The 22,707-nt window shown below is 45.9% G+C and overlaps 1 protein-coding gene across 1 annotated transcript in view; it reads right to left on the bottom strand.

The window, feature by feature from the left end:
• Nucleotides 1–279: 279 nt before the first annotated feature.
• The window catches only part of LOC115478999 (collagen alpha-1(VII) chain-like), a 309,662-nt gene continuing 287,234 nt past the window's right edge, over nt 280–22,707 (bottom strand). The window contains exons 92-95 of the mRNA XM_030216704.1: nt 16,431–16,580; nt 10,919–10,987; nt 3,972–4,142; nt 280–492 (exon numbers count right to left, since the gene is read on the bottom strand). Of these exons, the coding sequence (XP_030072564.1) occupies nt 473–492; nt 3,972–4,142; nt 10,919–10,987; nt 16,431–16,580 (410 nt within the window). The 3' untranslated portion in view covers nt 280–472. The remainder of the gene's footprint in view (nt 493–3,971; nt 4,143–10,918; nt 10,988–16,430; nt 16,581–22,707) is intronic.

Here is a 22,707-nt window from a genome sequence, read left to right as displayed (position 1 = left end):
GGAAGATTTGTGGAATTTTACTGGAGTTAATCGATGGTCCATCTCAAATGAGTAATCAATGTCGTTAATCTGATATCTTTGAGAAGCAAAAGTTCATGTGGAAATATTTTAAAAACGAGCAAAACAATCCCATAAGTTCCTTTAATTAGGCCACATCCTCTGTTCAGTGACTGTGGTTTTCTTAACTTCTGAGTATGGGTCTACTCAGCAACTGTGTCTACTGCCCAAGGCCTGCTCCATTTCCATGGTGGTTTTCCCATTTTCACGGAAAAAGCTGCATCGAGACATGACGTGTGCATCCAACAAGGTGACAGCAAGAATTCACTGTTGACCCCTGCGCACAGAACTGTGTTACCCGACATTGATCTCTCATGTTAAATTCTTCTATTGGCTGCATCCAAAAGACAAACATTCTAGAAAAACAACTGATGGTCTTTTCATCAATTATATTTAGTCTGTGGAACAAAAAAAGTCACCTTCCAGGATGAGATGCTGAAATAAAAAAAGAAGAGACTTGACTACCAGGGTTGTCTCATGGTTAAGTGTGTCTTCATTTCTTCCTAGTTCTTAATAGAAATCAAACAAAATAAAACATGGAAAAGAAAATAAGATGATACCTTTTTTATTGGACATAACTTAATACATTTCTTGATTAGCTTTCGAAGGTTGCCCTTCTTCGTCAGATCGGAAATAAGCAAATGTGTTGGCAGATGGTATATATAAGAGAAACATCAAAGCATCACTTTGACAGTCTGACAGAGTGGGAGGGTGGGGGTATGTAACACAGCCAGCTGCAAACTATGCCAAAACATTTCACAAGACCCCACAGTCATTCACAAGGGAAAAATATTCAACATAAAGGACTATTTTACATGCTCATCTTCCAATGTGGTATATATCATTCAGTGTAAAAAATGTAAAGAAGGATGCTATATTGGAGAAACAGGCCAGATGCTTAAGACAAGATTCAATCTGCACAGACATCACATGAAAATAGCCGGTGCCAGTCAAGCCCCCACCCCTGTGGGCCAACACTTCACAAGACCAGAACACTGCACCAGTGATTTCACAGTAAGAATACTGAAAGGTAATTTTGAAACAATACAGGAACATAAGACCTTTGAAATAAGAATGATTGAATATTTTGACACCCAATAAACAGGACTTAATAAGGATCTGGGTTTTCTAACCCATTTTAAACCATAAAGCTGTATTTCTCTGTTTATTTCTCTGTTTATTACCCTCCTCTCACCTACCAACACCCATTCTGTTAGAATATCAATGAAATGCTTTGATGTCCCCATGCATACCCCGACCCTCCCACTCTGTCAGACTGTCAAAGTAATGCTTTGATATTTCTCTTATATATACTATCTGCTAACACATTTGCTTATTTCCGATCTGACGAAGAAGGGCAACCTTCGAAAGCTAATCAAGAAATGTATTAAGTTATGTCCAATAAAAAAAGGTATCATCTGATTTTCTTTTCCATGTTTTATTTTGTTTGATTTCTATTGATAACCTTTAAGAGTGGACTAACACAGCTACCACACTTCCTAGTTCTTTAATGAAGCTGTAAGAGCAGTGGCATTTGTCTCTCAGTGAACACTTTAATATTCTGTGTTCTTTTGCATACGGAACATATCAAATCTGTCTGACGTCAGCCTTCTCCTGGTGCACGGGTCAACTTTCCCCACACTGTGCAGCAGGGCGGACTGACAGTGGTCGGGGCCCCCAGGCAGTAAGGGTCATGGGCTCCCCCTGGCCACTGCCCTGCTGGCCCCCTCCTGCACCGCTCTCCCCGGACCTACCTTGAAGGGCCTAATGGTCTAGTGGCATCTTCGGGGGCAGGAAAGAAACCCAAACTGCTTGCTATTGCTACTGCGCCCAGTGGTGGCGGTGCCGAGAGACTAACCATGGTAGTCTCATGATTGAGTCTGCGACTGAAGGATTGCGTTTGTTCAATCAAAATATCTTTCTATTTTGAGTGAAGGGGATCACACGGCGTTGCAGTATATTACTTCTCAAAATTGTATTGTTCTCACAATACCGCCGCATGCTGTCAGCTATTTCTTGCGACCCCTGACGCAGGCGCTGAGCGCCAAAACACGGACCGTGTCGGGTCCATTCAAGCATTGTTTCATCAACATATATGATTAAAAACTTTATTCCCCCTTTTTTTGAAGGCCCTTGGTGCTTTTTGTTTTGTTTCTGGTTTTTTTGTGCTTTGCTCCCTCTCTCTGTTATACTATAGTCTCATGGGTACTGGCAGCCATTTTTAAAACATGGCAGCGCTGGCACCGCCATATAGAATAGCAGTAGTGGGCAGGAAAAAGTGGGATTCTTTCCTACCCCGCAGAGCCTACTAGACCAGGCCCTTCAAGGTAGGTCTGGGGAGGGCTGCAATGTGCTGTAGCGGTAGCGGGCAACTGGGCAGAGCCTCTGGGCCGCGGGCACTGCTCAGTTGCTTGAATGGTCATGTCCGCCCCTGCTGTTCATAGCTGCCTCTTGATCCACTTCCTCATGGACCGTGCTAATTGTAGTCCTGTTTCTTTCGCCTGTAATCATCATTACAGGTACCAAGATGCATCAGGAAATGGGTGGATCAAAACTTCAGGAACAGCAAAAGCCTCTCTCCAAGTCAAGGCTTCCTAAAAGGACTCCACAGCTGGTTGATTGTGCAGAGATTACATTTGCATACAGTGGAGGTAATGCATATTCCTTACGGATACCCTGAAACTCCAGCTGGTCGTGGGGCCCCCAGGACGGTTTGGGAAGCTCTGCTCCAGGGCTGAGTTACTTGGCATGCCTTTGACAGCACAACTAAAAGCTTGGTGAGTGATGGAGTAGCTTAATTCTCAAAATAATAGCTTAAGAACCAGGAAATGGAATGTTCAAATCTCACGGCCACTCCTGGTGATCTTGGGCAAGTTGCTTAACCCTCTATTGCTTCAGGTACAAGCTTAGGGCCCTGTTTACTAAGCCTCGCTAGAGGTGCATTAGTGTTTTTAGCACTCGCTAAACATTAGCGCACGCAAACCGTGTAGATGCCCATAATATTCCTATGGGCGTCTTCATGGTTAGCGCACGCTAATTTTAGCATGCACTAAAAACGCTAGCACACCTTAGTAAACAGGGGTCTTAGATTGTGAGCCCTCCAGGGACAAGGAAATTCCTACTGTACCCAAATGTTACCCACCCTTCCAGCACTGGACATGTAATTTATGTATTGCACTTATATTTTATGAAGCGTCTGTTTACACTTTCCAAAAATACTAGGACTAGGGGGCATGCGATGAAGCTACAATGTAGTAAATTTAAAATGAATCGGAGAAAAAATTTCTTCCCTCAGCGTGTAATTAAACTCTGGAATTCGTTGCCAGAGAATGTGGTAAAGGCGGTTAGCTTAGCGGAGTTTTAAAAAGGGTTGGACGACTTCCTAAAGGAAAAGTCCATAGACCGTTATTAAATGGACTTGGGGGAAATCCACTATTTCTAAGATAAGCAGTATAAAATGTTTTGTACTTTTTTGGGATCTTGCCAGGTATTTGTGACCTATAGCAGTATATAAGTTATTATAATAAAGATAAAAATCCATAATCCCTTTCCTTCCCCGAATCACAGTAAACACTAGAGACTGTAAAGTGATTTCAAATGAGACGTTTTGTACTGTTTCTGACAAGAAATGACATAAAACCCAAAGCATTACGTTTGGTTTAATTTCTAACGCCTTATCTGCAGGGTGACACTCTTATTTTTAAAGCCGTTCCGTATTACTTCACCCTTGTCCCCCTGCAGTGGGCATTCTGAGAGAGAGCTGCACTTACGTTTCAGGATTATCCCACCAATACTCTCATATTTCATCCATTTGTCTTTCAAAAGTAAAAAAACAAAATCACAACTAAACAGACCAAGCCATCCTCAGCGGTCAGTGGTGCTGTGTTACTTCCAGTACAGTCCCATCATATTACCTGAGCTGTTTTTACACCTGACTTCACACATGTGTCTGGATTTGAAGCGATTGCTGTTCCCTCCACAGCCTCCAAAGACGAAGGGCCGGCAGTCGTTCACTTCCTGGTGATAATACCACAACAAGGTGTACTGGAGGCAGGATCCTTCATCCATAGGCAGCCTGCAGGGGTCTGCAACTGAATACATACATAGAAGCCTTTGTGTGGTTACGAGCCATTAGACAGAGACCTGAGGTACAGTAATATCTGTAGAACTACTGAATCAAGTGAAACGACTGGACTGAAAACTGCCCTTTTGCACCCTTCTTAAAAGTAGACGTGGAGGGGGCTAATCGAACAGGGATGACCATCTCTAAGGGCGCTGCCGCGAAGGGGCGGGGCATCCCCTATTATCGAAACAAGATAGGCGTCCATCTTTTGTTTCGATAATACAGTCGGGGATGCCCAAATCTCAACATTTAGGTCAACCTTAGAGATGGGCGACCTCGGATTTTGCCGATAATGGAAACCGAGGACGCCCATCTCAAAAACGACCAAATCCAAGCCATTTGGTCATGGGATGAGCCAGCATTTGTGGTGCACTGGTCCCCCTCACATACCAGGACACCAACTGGGCACCCTAGGGGCACTGCAGTGGACTTCAGAAATTGCTCCCAGGTGCATAGCTCCCTTACCGTGTGTGCTGAGCCCCCAGCCCCCCACAAAACCCACTCCCCACAACTGTACACCGCTACCATAGCCCTAAGGGATGAAGTGGGGCACCTACATGTGGGTACAATGGGTTTCTGGTGGGTTTTGGAGGGCTCACATTTACCACCACAAGTGTAACAGGAGAGGGGGTGGGCATGGGTCCGCCTGCCTGAAGTGCACTGCACCCACTACAAACTGCTCCAGGGACCTGCATACTGCTGTGATGGAGCTGGGTATGACATTTGAGGCTGCCATAAAATTTAAATTTTTTTTTTAGGGTGGGAGGAGGTTGGTGACCACTGGGGGAGTAATGGGAGGACATCCCCGATTCTCTCCAGTGGTCATCTGGTCAGTTCGGGCACCTTTTCAAGGCTTGGCCGTGAAAAATAATGGACCAAGTAAAATCGGCCAGATGTTCGTCAGGGATGCCCTTCTTTTTTCCATTATTGGCCGAGGACGGCCATCTCTTAAGCACGCCCCAGTCCTGCCTTTGCTACGCTGCCGACACCCCCCCCCCCCCCCACTGTGAACTTTGGTCGTCCCCGCGACGGAAAGCAGTTGAGGACGCCCAAAATCAGCTTTCAATTATGCCAATTTGGGCGACCCTGAGAGAAGGACGCCCATCTCCCGATTTCTGTTGAAAGATAGGTGCCTTTCTCTTTCGAAAATGCCCCTGACAGGCTTCCAGTGTAGGGTTAAAGGATGCATTCCTGGGTGCATGTTTTGGACAGGGGAGTATAACAGTATGTGTAAGTTTGATTTTCCGGCAGACACGTACCACCAACACCAAATGTAGTGCTTCCCAATCATGGTTTCACTATTTTAAACTCAAAACCTTTTATTCACTTTTTGTCGTATTTCTTCTCTATCGTTTAAGGCTTTTTCTCATTTCATCGGTGATGGGTTTTTTGTATGCATTTGTCGCTTTTTTCAGTGCCGTTCTTCAACGTGGTGCTGCCTGACCCCTAGAATGTATGGCAGGGAACATGCTTCCAAAAAAGGGAATAGGACCAGACTCTTTACACTAGACAAATTAGTTGTAGCTGGGGGGGGGGGGGGGGGGGGGGACTCTTTTTTTTTATTACTGGTCTCTTTAACTCTATCCCCAGGAACACCGGTTCATGTATTAGTGTACCAGTGCTCCTGGCGGGAAAGTTAATCTAGAACAATTGAGAATTTAGCTGTATGAGTATATGTTTAGCTTCTCAGTGTAACTACTTTAACCAGAGCAATATCTGGCCTCTTTCCGAAAGAAGGAGAAGCTAAGAATGACTTATTATTTGTTACATTTGTATCCCACATTTTCCCACCTTTTGCAGGCTCAATGTGGCTTGCATATAACTGTTAACGGCGTTACCGATTACGGTCTGAACAAATACATGGTATGAATGAATACAAAGTGATATTGTAGTAGCGTGAGGTACATGTATGGTAAGTACAGTTGGGGGAACTTATAGAGGAAAAGGGGGAAGAAGAGTCAGGTAATGTCCATTGCAGTCTTTGGTTACGTTGTGTCGCAAGTGACCAGGTATTTTTATGTTGGGTCGGTGGGGTATGCTCTTCTGAACAGGTCTGTCTTTAGTGCTTTCCGAAAATTTAGGTGGTCGAGCGTAGTTTTTACTGCTTTTGGCAATGCGTTCCATAGTTGTGCGCTTAGGTAGGAAAAGCTGGATGCATAGGTGGATTTGTATTTGAGTCCTTTGCTGCTTGGGTAGTGGAGGTTTAGGTATGATCGTGCAGATTATAATCAGAAGGAGCAGCTATGTTCAGAAGGCGTATAAAACCAGACTTCTCAGGTGACTGTTTTATATTCCTGATCCTCCCCAGCCTCTGATCTTAACTGTGAGGGGACAGCCTTCATCCCTTATACCAGGGGCGTAGCTACGGGTGGGCCTGGGTGGGCCCAGGCCCGCCCAATTTCGGCCCAGGCCTGCCCACCCAAGCGCACACACACTGCAGCAGCAGCAGCGGGTACCACGGCAGAGACGGCACAACACCGAGCACCCACTCGCGCTCTGGCTCTGCTCTCCTCTCTCCAGGTTCCTTCCAGCCCGATTTCTCAGGCCCACCCACCACCACCACCCAAGCGCACACACTCACTGACTGCAGCAGCCTAGCGTACTACACGTAGCGTCGTCGCGGGCACCCGCTAACTGCTGCTCAGCTGATCTATCATCTCTCCAGTTGTAGCCTGCAGGTCGCATCATCAGCGCGTCATTGTTTTCCATCCTACGCGGACGGACGTGGCTATGCGCGGCGGCGGCCGTGCTCACCCTTGCTCTCACTCCGCTCGGCCTCAGCTCCGTCCGCTCGCTCGTGGTAACTCAACTGGCGTCTGACGGGCGGGCATAGCTGCACGGCACGCAGGGTTAGTGCGAGCCTTTGCCTGCCCTGGCCCTGGCCTGAAATGTGGGAATTTGGGAAAATCGAAATTCGAATCGAGAATTCGAGATCCTCAGGGTTTTGCGTTAGTTGGGGGAGGGGCAATGATGAAACGTTTGGCCCACCCACTTTGATCTCAGGCCCGCCCTAAATTGCCTGTCTGGCTACGCCACTGCCTTATACAGCAGAGATTACACAGACTGTGTACCTAAGTCAGTATACCAAAGTCAAGAAGTAACCCAGAAGTACATAGGTGACAGAAAGCAGCTTAAGCATCTTCTCTATTGCTTGTGAGAGGAAATGGGAAACCCCTCTGTATCCTTTCTTAGATGCTGAGGAGAAAGGATTGACCTATATTTTCATTTATTTATTTGTTACATTTGTATCCCACATTTCCCCACCTATTTGCAGGCTCAATGTGGCTTACATAACACCATAGAGGCAATCACCATTTCCGGTAGTGAAACAAATACAGAGAGTTGTAGAATAAGGTTCATGTGTTATAGGCACATTGGGGAATCGTAGAGGGGAAGAGTTGCGTAGAGTCTATTACGAGCTTTGGTTTCATTGTGTTGCGAGGTTTAGGCACTTAGGTTGGGTCGGATGGGTATGCCTTTTTGAACAGGTTGGTTTTTAGTGCTTTCCGGAAGTTCAGGTGGTCATTCATGGTTTTCACGGCTTTTGGTAATGCATTCCACATTTGTGTGCTTATGTAGGAGAAGCTGGATGCGTAGGTTGATTTGTATTTGAGTCCTTTGCAGCTTGGGTAGTGGAGGTTTAGGTATGTTCGTGTTGATCTGATTGTGTTTCTTATTGGTAGGTCTATGAGGTCTGTCATGTATGTGTATTTCCAGCAAGATGACCTGGATTTCATCCCATCCACTGGTGTTCTAGGAATGTCTACAGAGTTGAGGAGGAAAACTACCATCTTCAACTACAAGGTTACGGAGGATCCACCAACACCTCATCTGAATCCTGATATCTAAGCACTGCATCAGAGTTCGGAGTCCCTGAGTCTCGCAGCAACTAACATCAGAACTGTACTGCACTGCTACCCACAGTCAGGGCCGCCGAGAGACCAGGCTGGGCTCGGGGCAGGGCCGCCGCTGCCGATCCCCCACCCCGCATCATCGCTGTTGCCACCGCCCCCCCTGGGATTGCTGCCACCGCTGCTGCCCTGCCCCCGCCGCAATTCCACATACCTTGGCTTGCGGGGGTCCCCAGACCCCATCAGCAAAAGAAGCCTTCCTCCAGCGCTGTTCTTCAATCTGCCGCATTGCCTGCCTTGCCCCTGCGGTTGCTTTTCCCCTCAAGTCGCGCATGCTCAATTTAATCAAAACCGAGGGGAAGAGCAGCTGCAGGGCAGGCAATGTGGTGGAGTGAAGAACAGCACTGGAGAAAGGCTTCTTCTGCTGGTGGGGCCTGGGACTCCCCGCCAGCCAAACAAGAGGCCCCAAAGCCCTGTGTCTCCTCCTCCCTAGCTTGTAAGGGGGGCCCAGCGCTGGAGTTTTCTCTCTTCTGCTCCTGTCGGGACATAATCAACAAGGTTTGGTCAGGAGCAGGAGAGAGAGACCCCAGGGCCGGGCCCCCCTTAGAGGCCGAGCCCGGGAGAATCTTTTCCTCCCCGCACCCCCTCCCAGCAGTCCTGCCCACAGTAGTAAATTGCTTCAAGGAGAGTAGAGTTGGATTTTCTCTGAGATCTGGAGTTAGAAATAAAGATCCAAAGACACTGTAAATTACGGTGGTCACTGTTGCAGAAATCTTGTGCCTGCCTCTGCCACACTGTATTTCGCCTGAAGTGACTTTGAGTAGACAGTAGAGGGTAAATTCCATAAATGGGGCCTAAAAAAATCGGCGCTCAAAACCCCCCACTTAAGCGGTATTCTATAAGCTGTGCCTGAAGTTTGGCACAAGCTTAAGCGGAGAGTCACACGTAAATTTAGTCGCAGCCATTTGCACCAATGAAAATGTGGTACAAATGCCACACCTAAATTTACATGCGGAGCACCATTATTCTCTAATTAGGCGCTAGCTCGAAGCCAGGACCCTGTTCTGTTCCAAAACGCCTATGACCCATTTCCGTGCTGCTTTTTTGGAATGCGTGTAAATTTTAGGTGCAGATCCTGCACCTAACTTTACGCGCATTGGTCCCAATTAAATCTAATTAGTGCCAGTAACTGCTTGTTAAAAAGTAATTGGCTTGTTATTCAATTAAATTGCATGTGCAAATTGGGAACGCACCTAAATTTGCGTGCGCAATTTTTGGCGACCTTTACAGAATCAGGGGGTTGGTTCAGAACTACAACCTTGGAGTTGCTTGACATATTGCGTGGATTGAAGAAAAGCCTTAAAGAAGCTGCTTATCTGCACTTTTCCTTTTTTTTTTTTTTAATTGCCAACTGCTATTAAAGATAGCAAGTTGAGGATGGGGTCTGCCATCTGGTGTTACTATGGCTAGGAATGTGAACTGTTCCTGGCCTCAGAAACATAACTTAAAAATAATATTGGGCTTTACTAAACTGGGATATTCAGGTACTGCAATTTTGTAAATATTGAGGTAGTATTTCTGTAGTATAATACCACTGAAAAGCACTATTTTACCACATCTCAGTAAACTGAAGTCCTAGAGAATAAGCCCTCTAGGGACAGAGAAATATCTACTGTACCAGAATGTAACTCACTTTGAGTTGGCAATGAAAATGTGTGAACTGAATCCAAATCATTAAATGAGATAAATTTGCAAGTACTGCATTTTCAATGTATATAAATTTATCTGATTTATCTTCACTGTGGATATAAAGATGATTGGCTGTAGGGTTAATAGGTTTGGGAGTTTATGAGCAAGGGAGGTAAGCAGGGCCGTGCCGACGCGGTAAGCGAGGTAAGCATGGCAGGAGGGCGCCATCCTCTGGGGGGCGCCCCGCCCCACCATGCTTACCTCGCCCTCTTCTCCACAGATCCTTTTTTTTTTTTTTTAATTTACCTCTCCGGCGCGCGGCAGCGTAGGCAGCGTTAGTGAGAAGGAGGCGGCGCTGCCCCGGCCGCCCCGACGTGTCTTCCCTTCGCTCAGTTCCGCCTTCTTCTGACGTCATTTCTGACGTCAGAAGAAGGCGGGACACAGCGAAGGGAAGACACGTCGGGGCGGGGGAGCGCCGCCTCCTCACTAACGCTGCCTACGCTGCCACGCGCCGGAGAGGTAAATTTAAACAAACAAAAAAAAAAGGATCTGGGGAGAAGAGCGCGGGTAGTGTAGCGCTCATTTTCGGGGGGGGGGGGGGGGGGGCGGGACGCCAGAGAGGCCAACTGCAGGGGGGCGCCGGAGACCCTAGGCACGGCCCTGGAGGTGAGTGATATAGTTAGTAGACTGGCTTTAATATAACATGTGGAGGGTCACTCATTAGGTTGACAAAGCTTCATTATGCTATGGAAAGAAAGAGAAATTTGGGAACTGAGAAAGGGTGGTAAAGAACCACAGTTTTACAAGAAGAAAGGTAGGAAGAAAAGTACAAAAATAGAAAAAGACAGAAGAAATGAAAAAAGTTATAAAAGAAGAAAAAAAATAAAACAAGAAAAATACAGGGAGAGAGTCAGGAAAAAAAGACAAAGGAATGCAAAGAAAAGGAAGAAGAGAAAAATTATGAAGGAAAGAGAATGAAAGGAAAGAAACAATGGGAGGGGAATACAGGAAAGAAGGAAGAGAACAAGGAAGTGAGAAGATGTGAGAACAGGAAAGAGGGTAAAAAAAGGAAGTTAAAGAGACGGAAATGAAAGAAAGAAGGAGAAAACGAGATAGAGGAAGGAAAAAGGGACAAAATGAGACAATATGAAGGAAAGATAACCCATTAAGCTCAGTGTTAACATCAAGTGTGGCTCACCCGGTAATGAGTTTCCAGCAAGACGCTTCCCCCGCCCAGGCGCCTCTGTTATCTCAGCATCATGTGGCCCTACTGGGAAGCAAATGGAGAAATCACGGCTAGCAATGGGGCTCAGTAAATGAGCCACAATTTAAACAGTATTTTTTGCAGGTTTCATGAGTCTCATCATTAAAAAAAAAAGTGTTTGATAAATGTCAAACCAACAACTGGTTAGCATGGAAATTTGTAGTCATAAAACCTTAACAGCTGAGAGTAACTCCATCAAAAAAGGTCAACCATTACTCAACTATATGGAGGGTTTATAGGAGAGTGAAAGTAATGTCAAACAGGTTTTGCAAATTTGAGAGGTTTGATAAAATCCTGAGATAATATCATTCACAAGTAATGTGCCTTTGATTACAGAACCAGGTTAACCTTTTAAAACTTTCCCTCAAGACACATCATTCAGTGGAAGATTTAACTTGACAGGGACACGTGTAATAATTTGTGGTTTGCGTAACAGCTCTTGGCCAAGTCTTGCCTTAGACCTGTTTGGAAGTCTTCTTTTCTCTTTTACATTGCATAGCATGGCAATTAACTGGTGCAACATTATATGGGGGGGGGGGGGGGGGGGGGGTCAACTGAATCAGCATTCTTTTTGTCATTCTTTTCAACCCAGTGGGAACTGAAAAAAAAATTATAAAAAGGGATCAAGAATGTCTGCCTGTCTGTCCCTGACTGGGGGCAAACTAACTCCCTGAAAAGTTTAACAGAATAGAATGAAACTTGATGGAGGAAAACCAGCAAAAAGATACATCAGATTTGAAAATGGATCAGGTAGGACTGTGGGTTCACAGAAAAAAGTCTCCCCCAATACATTTTTATGAGGGAAGTTGTACCAACTTGTGCTGTATAGAAACTTACAGTGAAACATAGCAGTTGTGGAATTCCTCCTTTCAAACTGCCTGCTCTCCGTTTTCTACTGTCCCCATTCCCCAAGCTGCCCCATTCCCAAAAACTATCCTCAAACTGCCTCACCCACAAATATTACATTCAGGAAATATGCTGCCACCACCACCCTAAATTGCCCCAGCTCCAAAACCTGACCCCACAACTGGCACACCACCCTCAAACTGTACATCCCTCAAAGCTACCCCCGCAACTTCCCCAAACCCCATAAATTACCTCCCACTACTGCCCGTCCACCCTCTAAACTGGCCCAATGCCTACAACTACCCTTTGCAACTGCCCTCCACCACTACTCAAACTAACCCATATACCTCCCCTCCCCCCAAACACAGGTTGGAAACAATTCTATGAGCCAAGCCCTGCATGCTTTCCCACTTGTATTTTTGGGAAATGTGTTTAAGATAGAAATTAAAATAACAGCTCATTGGCAAGTCAGTGTATTGCTAGATGGAGATCAGAATTTGATTTTCAAGCCCAGCCTCTGTTCTTCAGGCTATTCAGGGCTTGGGATGCTGTGACTTCAGTCCCCCCCCCCCCCCCCCTCATCCACCTGTCCCTCTCAGTGGGGAGGCAGTCCCAGTCATTATACAAGGGTGACAAGCAATGGTGAAACTCAGGGTCTTTGTACACTGGGAGGAGCCACAGTCTATGGCTCCAGACAAGGGATAGTTATCGCTGTGGTCAGGCTAGTTGGGTTTAAGGCAGACCTTGACAAACTTTCTTAGAATCTAGGAATCATCCTAAAGATTTAGGAGCCAGACTTATGAAGCAGCCTCTGGCCACTGTCACCTGTGGCCTTTGCCTGCCCCCCTCCCACCCCAGTGGCCTCAGCCTCTGCCCATCAGGGTTGCCAGGTGGAAAATTTTTTTCCCACCCAAACCAGCCTAAATCCAGCCCAAAACCCGCCCAAACTCAAACCCCGCCCCTGACATCCCCACACCCGCGTCTTCACCCCCGCCCCCGCCGTCATCAACCCCGCCCCTGCCGTCATCAGCCCCGCCCCTCCCATCATCGGCCCCGCCCAGAACGTCACTAACCCCGCCCAAAACGTCACTAACCCCGCCCCCAGCGACCGAAAAAAACGCCAAAAAAACGCCCAAAATACAAAAAAGAAGCCCAAAAAACCGCAACCCGCCGCAGGCAAAAATTTCCCGCGGCGGGTCGCGGAAAACCGCCCACCTGGCAACACTGCTGCCCATTGCCTGCCCACACATTTACCCCCCCCCCCATGCACCACAGTGGTAGTGTCAGGGAGGGGGTAATTGGGTGGGCAGGAGGGAAGTTATCAATATGGGCTACCATTAAGATGTGTTATTTCACTGTTAATCTAGGTTATTAGTAACTAGTCCTCATTGCATGAAATGGGACCTGTGCACAGGTTAGTATTAAAATAACACATTTTAACGGTAGCCCACACTGATAACATTCCCTCTTAATGCGAAGACTTTACGGGGGAAGTTATCGACGTGGGCTACCATGAAGATAAGTTATTTTAGCACAAGTCCCATTTTATGCATTGAGATTCTGTGCTAAAATAGCAAGATTGGGGTAAAATAACCCGTCTTAATGGTAACCCACGTTGATAACTTCCCCCCTCAGTCTCTGGTAACCAGAGCTGAGATTGTGATGTCATAATGCCTCATTCCATCAATACCTAAGAGCCAACCTCATCAGTGATGTCACAATGACTTGATTGTCCTATGCTTGGCTCACTTTCATTACATATAGCAGTAATTTCCATTTCTGGAGACATTTCTTTTCCCTTTAATTAAAGGGAGAAGTTATCAATGTGGGCTGCTGTTAAGATGTGTTATTTCTCTGTTAACCCCAGTTATTAGTAACCACATCTCATTGCACAAATGGGACCTGTGCTAAAATAGTACAAGTTAGTGATAAAATAACACATCTTAACGGTAGTCCAGGATGACAACTATGCCCCTAAATATTTTAATTGGAAATATTTGATTTCTGCTTTCAGCTCCTGCATGGTGTTGACAGATACTGCTGGCTGAGAATAAGCAAACAGTGGCCGCGAAAATACAAGCCAAACCTGTAAATTACAATTGCTCACGAACAGGTGAAAATATACACATGTACTTTAACAACTTTATACACATATTACAAAACGTAAAGCATGTGCATATATTTTGGGTCTGTCCTGAAAATGGACGAGTGTCAGTATAGCACATTCATTGTTGGTTTAATAATGAATGTGACTGTTGGGCAGACTGGATGGATGGTGCAGGTCTTTATCTGCCCTCATCTACTATGTTACTATATTCCAAACTCCTCCCAGCTCTGTCCCCAGACATAGCCGCTTTCCAAACGCACACAAGTTTGATTTCTATGCATGCTTCTACATGTGGATGTGCCCCACAATTTTATGAGGCAATGTTTTCATGTATAACCCCATTACACTTACAAAAAAATTGCTTAAAACTTTACCCCTTAAATCTGTTATCTAGTTTTGTGGCTATTCACTGCTTTGAATGCAGCTCTGTTCAAGAAGGCAGTATATACATTTAGAAATAAACAAATGAGGTCCACCCCCCCACCAGGCTTTGCACCCGTCTTGCCCATCTCGTACAACAGTCCTGCCTCAATCCTAAAATATATTAATATTTATACAGGCTAGCCTCAAAGACAGTGAAAAGCACCATCTCCCAAAGCCAGTGCAAAAACTACCCCAGCCTAGCTGTTAACTGTGGGACCCCCACCCTCCTTCTATGATGGAGATGCAACTGCACTGCTCATTGCTCTGGAGAGTTTTCAAGCCATTATGAATTCCAAAGGCCAGGAATGCTATGGCTGTGCTCACTGTGCTTTGTTTCAGTTATGTATTTATTTATTGCATTTGTATCCCACATTTTCCCACCTATTTGCAGGCTCAATGTGGCTTACAATGTTCCGTCATGGCATTCGCCATTCCAGATTAAAAGATACAATCGGTATTACATAAAGAACATGGATAACATAATAGAATTAAGCAATCAGGTATATAAAGAAAACATTCAGAATATCAGGTAAGTAAGATGCATTACAGTTCCTATTATGGGTCATTGTGGTATGCCTTATTGAAGTCTTCAGTGATTTACGAAAGTTGATTAGGTCGTAAATTGTTAAGTGAAAGCATTTCACAGAGTTGTGGAAACCAAACAGTTTTACTTGACAGTGGACTGCAAAAAGTACCCCCCCCCCTGGTTAAAAACAGGAGGAAGTGAAACTATTCTCACCCCATTCTGAACACTTCAGTACCAGGGTTGCCAGCTATACTGTCCTGGTTTAACCCTCTGCCTTCTGTTGAATGCATGGCTGTGGAGTGTGTGACCCTGGGCAAGTCACTTAGCCCTTCATTGCCCCAGGTACAATATATAACTTTGTGAGACCATTAGGGACAGTGCAAAATACCTGTCATAGAAATTGTACACTGCATAATCACCTCAGGGATCACTTGCGATATATCAAGTGCGGAATTAATTAATTACCCAACTGAAAACAGGACTGCAAATTTACGAATCCTGTGAAAAATACCTATCTTTTCTATGGCTTGCAGGTGAGATGAGAATTTTTTGCCAAAATCTCTTCCAATTGCTTCCCAGGTTGCCAGCAATTTTCACTTCTGTGGGAGGGTTTGGCAACTCCTTGTCTCCCTTCCTTGTCACACAGCTTTTCGTTCCCTCACTTTATTCTTTGCCTTCTGCCCAAATGACTCCTGGTGCCTCATCCTATTTTAGCTGACAAAAGAACCTATTTTGCTTCCAGTGGAACAAGCTGGGGTCAGGCAGGATGCCGAATGTACTCCTTGCAGAGGAGGGACAGAAATGATGCTACTCTGGCGGCCCCTACTGGCCCTAAAATGTGGAGCTGGGAACTCATCTTGGAGGAGATTCTGACAGTAGATAAAGACCAGCAGACCCAGGTAGTTTGACTGAAGCAGTAGTGCAGAATTTACTTAATCTCTGGCTTCATCTTCCTCTCTTCTCAACTGAGGATCCTGGGTGCTTAGCCCAAGTTTTCCTTTTTGCCTCCACCACCATCAGTGAAAAGTGAATCTCTCGGGGGGGGGGGGGGGGGGGGGGGGGGGGGGGGGGCAATGAGGGAGACTAACAGCAGGGGAGATTTAAGCTAAACGGTACGGAGAACCTTCCAACTGTGAGAGAACTCAAGCTGAACTGCACACAAGAGTCACACTGATATACGTAAAGTGGGGACAGAGCACAGAACCGCATGCAAACCTCACACTGATACATGTACAAGTTCAACATGAACACAGCAAGGACATCTGAAGGACAAATTTTCAGCAGAAACCCATTGGGGATAAGTAATGGCTAGACTTAGCCTTTACATCAGGTGGTGACTCCAGGTCAAAGACGGTCATTGCACTTGCTGGGCAGAGTCAGGAGAGGACATACAAATAAGGGAAATGCCCGACTCCCTTCCCTGACTGCTTGTGAGTGTAGTACTCACGGCACCTCAGCCAGTTCCAGTCGAGCTGGAAGGCCTAGAAGAGGCAAGTTGAAACTGTTGGGTTAAAAACACACAAACAAACAAATTCTAAAGTTACCTGTGCTATTTTGTTCTGAAATAAATTTTTCCAGTTGGGTCACATTCCACATCTTCTTTGCCAGCTCTTCACGCATGTCACTTTCTCGCAGTGAGTTTTCCGAGGACAATAGTGGTGTCTCCTTCGTGACCTTGTCAATTCCTTCGTTATCTGCATTGGGGTATGTAGATTTTACCATTAAGTTCATGTTTCTGCATAGACGACAGACTGTTTTGTCATGACAATGGTAAGAGTCACCAAAGCTACTACTACTACTACTATTTAGCGTTTCTATAGCGCTACAAGGCATACGCAGCGCTGCACAAACATAGAAGAAAGACAGTCCCTGCTCAGAGAGCTTACAATCTAATAGACAAAAAATAAATAAAGTAAGCAAATCAAATCAATTAATGTGTACAGGAAGGAGGAGAGGAGGGTAGGTGGAGGCTCAGTCCACCAATAAGAGCCAACCTCATCAGTGATGTCACAATGGCTTGATTGCCTGATACTTGGCTCACTTCTGATATTGTGATGTCATAAGGGAAAAGGGGAAAGGGAAATGGGACTTGATATACCGCCTTTCTGAGGTTTTTGCAACTACATTCAAAGCGGTTTACATATATTCAGGTATTATTTTGTACCAGGGGCAATGGAGGGTTTAGTGACTTACCCAGAGTCACAAGGAGCTGCACTGCACTAACCAATAGGCTACTCCTCTACTACTACTACTAGTACTATTTAGCATTTCTATAGCGCTACAAGGCATACGCAGCGCTGCACAAACATAGAAGAAAGACAGTCCCTGCTCAAAGAGCTATGTAATAAAAGTGAGCCAAGTATAGGACAATCAAGCCATTGTGACATCACTGATGAGGTTGGCTCTTATTGGTGGCCTGAGGCATTATGACATCACAATATTAGCTCTGGTTACAAGAGACTACTACTACTACTATTTAGCATTTCTATAGCGCTACAAGGCGTACGCAGCGCTGCACAAACATAGAAGAAAGACAATCCCTGCTCAGAGAGCTTACAATCTAATAGACAAAAAATAAATAAAGTAAGCAAATCAAATCAATTAATGTGTACAGGAAGGAGGAGAGGAGGGTAGGTGGAGGCGAGTGGTTACAAGTGGTTACGAGTCAAAAGCAATGTTAAAGAGGTGGGCTTTCAGTCTAGATTTAAAGGTGGCCAAGGATGGGGCAAGACGTAGGGGCTCAGGAAGTTTATTCCAGGCGTAGGGTGCAGCGAGACAGAAAGCGCGAAGTCTGGAGTTGGCAGTAGTGGAGAAGGGAACAGATAAGAAGGATTTATCCATGGAGCGGAGTGCACGGGAAGGGGTGTAGGGAAGGACGAGTGTGGAGAGATACTGGGGAGCAGCAGAGTGAATACATTTATAGGTTAGTAGAAGAAGTTTGAACAGGATGCGAAAACGGATAGGGAGCCAGTGAAGGGTCTTGAGGAGAGGGGTAGTATGAGTAAAGCGACCCTGGCGGAAGATGAGACGGGCAGCAGAGTTTTGAACCGACTGGAGAGGGGAGAGGTGACTAAGTGGGAGGCCAGCAAGAAGCAGATTGCAGTAGTCTAAACGAGAGGTGACAAGGGTGTGGACGAGGGTTTTGGTAGAGTGCTCGAAAGAAAGGGGCGGATTTACGGATGTTGTAAAGAAAGAAACGACAGGTCTTGGCGGTCTGCTGGATATGAGCAGAGAAGGAGAGAGAAGACCCCAAGGTTTCGAGCTGAGGAGACAGGGAGAATGAGAGAGCCATCAACAGAAATAGAAAACGGGGGGAGCGGGGAGGTGGGTTTGGGGGGGAAAGCTCAACCAGCTCTTCCTCATATGGCAGCCCTCATACGTCTGCAGCCCACTGCATCTAAGTCCCCCTATGTACCTGGTCCTGCAGCTTTTTGGCTCCCTCCAATGAAGTTATAGTGTCTTCAGCACTCCCTTCCCCCAAAGTCTTCTCCCCAGCTCAGCTTTACTCAGTGAGCTGTTCTGTTTTCATAAAATAATTTAACAAAGTGCTTTTAGAAGCCTGCAAGAATTCCATCCGTCATATTACTGGCCAGGTCTCTGGGAGGCTCAGGGGCAACTTTTACTAAGCCGTGTAAGGGACTACGTGCGCCAAATAATAATTTTTACTTTCTGGTGCATGGCGCTACCGGGAGGTAAAAAGCATTTGACGCACGTAGACCCTTACTGCTAAGCCAATGGTTGACGGTAAGGTCTCAGACCCAAAATGGATGCACATCAATTTTCATTTTGCCGCACATTCATTTTCGGTCAAAATTTAAAAAAAAAAAAAGGCATTTTTACAGGTGCAGACCATTTTTCAGCGCACCTTAGTAAAAGGACCCCTCAGATTCTTAGGAAGTAGGAGAAACAGACCAGACACTTTTGAATAGGATCATTGTCTTATAAAAGCCTCAGGCATAGCATTAGATAGCACAGAACGAAGCAAGTGGTGAATGAATGAGTATACCACAGAATGCAGAGCAGGGGCGTAGCTGCTATGAGGCCACGAAGGCCTGGACCCCCCTGCCGGCGACCCTCTCAACCCCCCCTCCCGCCGCCTGCTACCTTTGCTGGATGGGGGACCCCAACCCCCACCAGCCAAAATCTTCTTCCTTCGTTTGGTTTCTTCTGACTGAGTCTGACATCCTGCACGTACAACGTGCAGGACGTCAGACTCACAGAAACAGAACGAAGCCCTGCAGATCGCTAGGCTTCATTCTGTTTCTGTGAGTCTGACGTCCTGCACATTGTACGTGCAGAACATCAGACTCAGTCAGAAACCAAACGAAGGAAGAAGACTTCAGCTGGCGGGGGTTGGGGTCCCTCGCCAGCAAAGGTAGGCGATGGCGGGCGGGTGGGTCAAGAGGGTCATTGGCGGGGGGGGGGTCAAAGTTGTTGGAGGTGTCGGCAATGGCGGGTGTGGGAGGTCAGTGTCGGCAATGGGGGAGGGGTCGGCAGCGCCGGGGGGGGGGGGGCTAAAATGTGCCCCCTCACCTCGGCTCTGGACCCTCCTACCATTGAAGTCTGGCTGATATTCAGACTGTGGGAGTCAGACTGGCTAAGTCTCATGGTTGATGCTAAAACCAGATGTTCAATGCTGAGCCATTTCCAGTGACTTGCACTGAATAGCCGGTTATTTTTGGACGGTTTAAAGATAAACTGGCAAAGTCGAGATTCAGACTTAAACGGTTATCTTTAAACTGGCCAAAGATATACCAGGTTTCCACATGGCTGATATGGCCAGGAAACCGGCTTTTAAAATTGGCAGATAGTCGCAATCCTGGGATATTCAACCGGGGGGGGAGGGGAGGGGTAACTGGTTATCCCCTGCTGAATATTGGCGGATAGCCGGTTATAAGTACATAAGTAGTGCCATACTGGGAAAGACCAAAGGTCCATCTAGCCCAGCATCCTGTCACCGACAGTGGCCAATCCAGGTCAAGGGCACCTGGCACGCTCCCCAAACGTAAAAACATTCCAGACAAGTTATACCTAAAAATGAGGAATTTTTCCAGTCCATTTAATAGCGGTCTATGGACTTGTCCTTTAGGAATCTATCTAACCCCTTTTTAAACTCCGTCAAGCTAACCGCCCGTACCACGTTCTCCGGCAATGAATTCCAGAGTCTAATTACACGTTGGGTGAAGAAAAATTTTCTCCGATTCGTTTTAAATTTACCACACTGTAGCTTCAACTCATGCCCTCTAGTCCTAGTATTTTTGGATAGCGTGAACAGTCGCTTCACATCCACCCGATCCATTCCACTCATTATTTTATACACTTCTATCATATCTCCCCTCAGCCGTCTCTTCTCCAAGCTGAAAAGCCCTAGCCTTCTCAGCCTCTCTTCATAGGAAAGTCGTCCCATCCCCACTATCATTTTGTCGCCCTTCGCTGTACCTTTTCCAATTCTACTATATCTTTTTTGAGATACGGAGACCAGTACTGAACACAATACTCCAGGTGCGGTCGCACCATGGAGCGATACAACGGCATTATAACATCCGCACACCTGGACTCCATACCCTTCCTAATAACACCCAACATTCTATTTCGCTTTCCTAGCCGCAGCAGCACACTGAGCAGAAGGTTTCAGCGTATCATCGACGACGACACCCAGATCCCTTTCTTGATCCGTAACTCCTAACGCGGAACCTTGCAAGACGTAGCTATAATTCGGGTTCCTCTTACCCACATGCATCACTTTGCACTTGTCAACATTGAACTTCATCTGCCACTTGCACGCCCATTCTCCCAGTCTCGCAAGGTCCTCCTGTAATCGTTCACATTCCTCCTGCGACTTGACGACCCTGAATAATTTTGTGTCATCGGCGAATTTAATTACCTCACTAGTTATTCCCATCTCTAGGTCATTTATAAATACATTAAAAAGCAACGGACCCAGCACAGACCCCTGCGGGACCCCACTAACTACCCTCCTCCACTGAGAATACTGGCCACGCAATCCTACTCTCTGCTTCCTATCTTTCAACCAGTTCTTAATCCATAATAATACCCTACCTCCGATTCCATGACTCTGCAATTTCTTCAGGAGTCTTTCGTGCGGCACTTTGTCAAACGCCTTCTGAAAATCCAGATATACAATATCAACCGGCTCCCATTGTCCACATGTTTGCTTACCCCCTCAAAAAAATGCATTAGATTGGTGAGGCAAGACTTCCCTTCACTAAATCCGTGCTGACTTTGTCTCATCAGTCCATGTTTTTGTATATGCTCTGCAATTTTATTCTTAATAATAGCCTCCACCATCTTGCCCGGCACCGACGTCAGACTCACCGGTCTATAATTTCCCGGATCTCCTCTGGAACCTTTCTTAAAAATCGGAGTAACATTGGCTACCCTCCAGTCTTCCGGTATTACACTCGATTTTAGGGACAGATTGCATATTTCTAACAGTAGCTCCGCAAGTTCATTTTTTAGTTCTATTAATACTCTGGGATGAATACCATCAGGTCCCGGTGATTTACTACTCTTCAGCTTGCTGAACTGACCCATTACATCCTCCAAGGTTACAGAGAATTTGTTTAGTTTCTCCGACTCCCCCGCTTCAAATATTCTTTCCGGCACCGGTGTCCCCCCCAAATCCTCCTCGGTGAAGACTGAAGCAAAGAATTCATTTAATTTCTCCGCTACGGCTTTGTCCTCCTTGATCGCCCCTTTAACACCATTTTCGTCCAGCGGCCCAACCGACTCTTTGGCCGGTTTCCTGCTTTTAATGTATCTAAAAAAGTTTTTACTATGTATTTTTGCTTCCAACGCTAATTTTCCCTTCTCAAAGTCCTTTTTTGCCCTCCTTATCTCCGCTTTGCATTTGGCTTGGCATTCCTTATGATCTATCCTGTTACTTTCAGTTGGTTCTCTTCTCCACTTTCTGAAGGATTGTTTTTTGGCTCTAATGATTTCCTTATCTTACTGTTTAGCCACGCCGGCTGACGTTTAGTCTTTTTTCCCTTTTTTCTAATACGTGGAATATATTTGTCCTGAACCTCCAGGATGGTGTTTTTAAACAGCATCCACGCCTGATGCAAGTTTTTTACTCTGCGAGCTGCTCCTTTCAGTCTTTTTTTCACCATTTTTCTCATTTTGTCGTAATCACCTTTTCTATAGTTAAACGCTAGCGTACTTGATTTCCTAGTTTCACTTCCTTCAATGCCAATATCAAAACCGATCATATTATGATCACTGTTATCAAGCGGCCCTCGTATCGTTACCCCCCTGCACTAGATCATGAGCACCACTAAGGACTAAGTCTAGTATTTTTCCTTCTCTTGTCGGCTCCTGAACTAGCTGTTCCATGAAGCTGTCCTTGATTTCATCAAGAAATCTTATGTCCCTTGCGTGTACAGATGTTACATTAACCCAGTCTATATGCGGGTAATTGAAATCCCCCATTATTATTGTGTTGCCCAGTTTGTTTGCGTCCCTGATTTCCTTTAACATTTCCGCATCCGTCTGTTCGTCCTGGCCAGGCGGACGGTAGTACACTCCTATCACTATCCTTTTCCCCTTTGCACATGGAATTTCAATCCACAGTGATTCCAAGGAGTGTTTTGCTTCCTGCAGAATTTTCAATCTATTTGATTCAAGGCTCTCGTTAATATACAATGCTACCCCTCCACCAATCCGATTCACCCTATCACTACGATATAATTTGTACCCCGGTATGACAGTGTCCCACTGGTTATCCTCCTTCCACCAGGTCTCAGAGATGCCTATTATATCTAATTTTTCATTTAGTGCAATATATTCTAACTCCCCCAT

This window comes from Microcaecilia unicolor, chromosome 10 (genome assembly GCF_901765095.1).
Source record: "Microcaecilia unicolor chromosome 10, aMicUni1.1, whole genome shotgun sequence".
Classification (NCBI taxonomy): domain Eukaryota; kingdom Metazoa; phylum Chordata; class Amphibia; order Gymnophiona; family Siphonopidae; genus Microcaecilia; species Microcaecilia unicolor.
The sequence above is the reverse complement of the archived record's forward strand: the minus strand, read 5'-3'. Positions and strand labels throughout refer to the sequence as shown.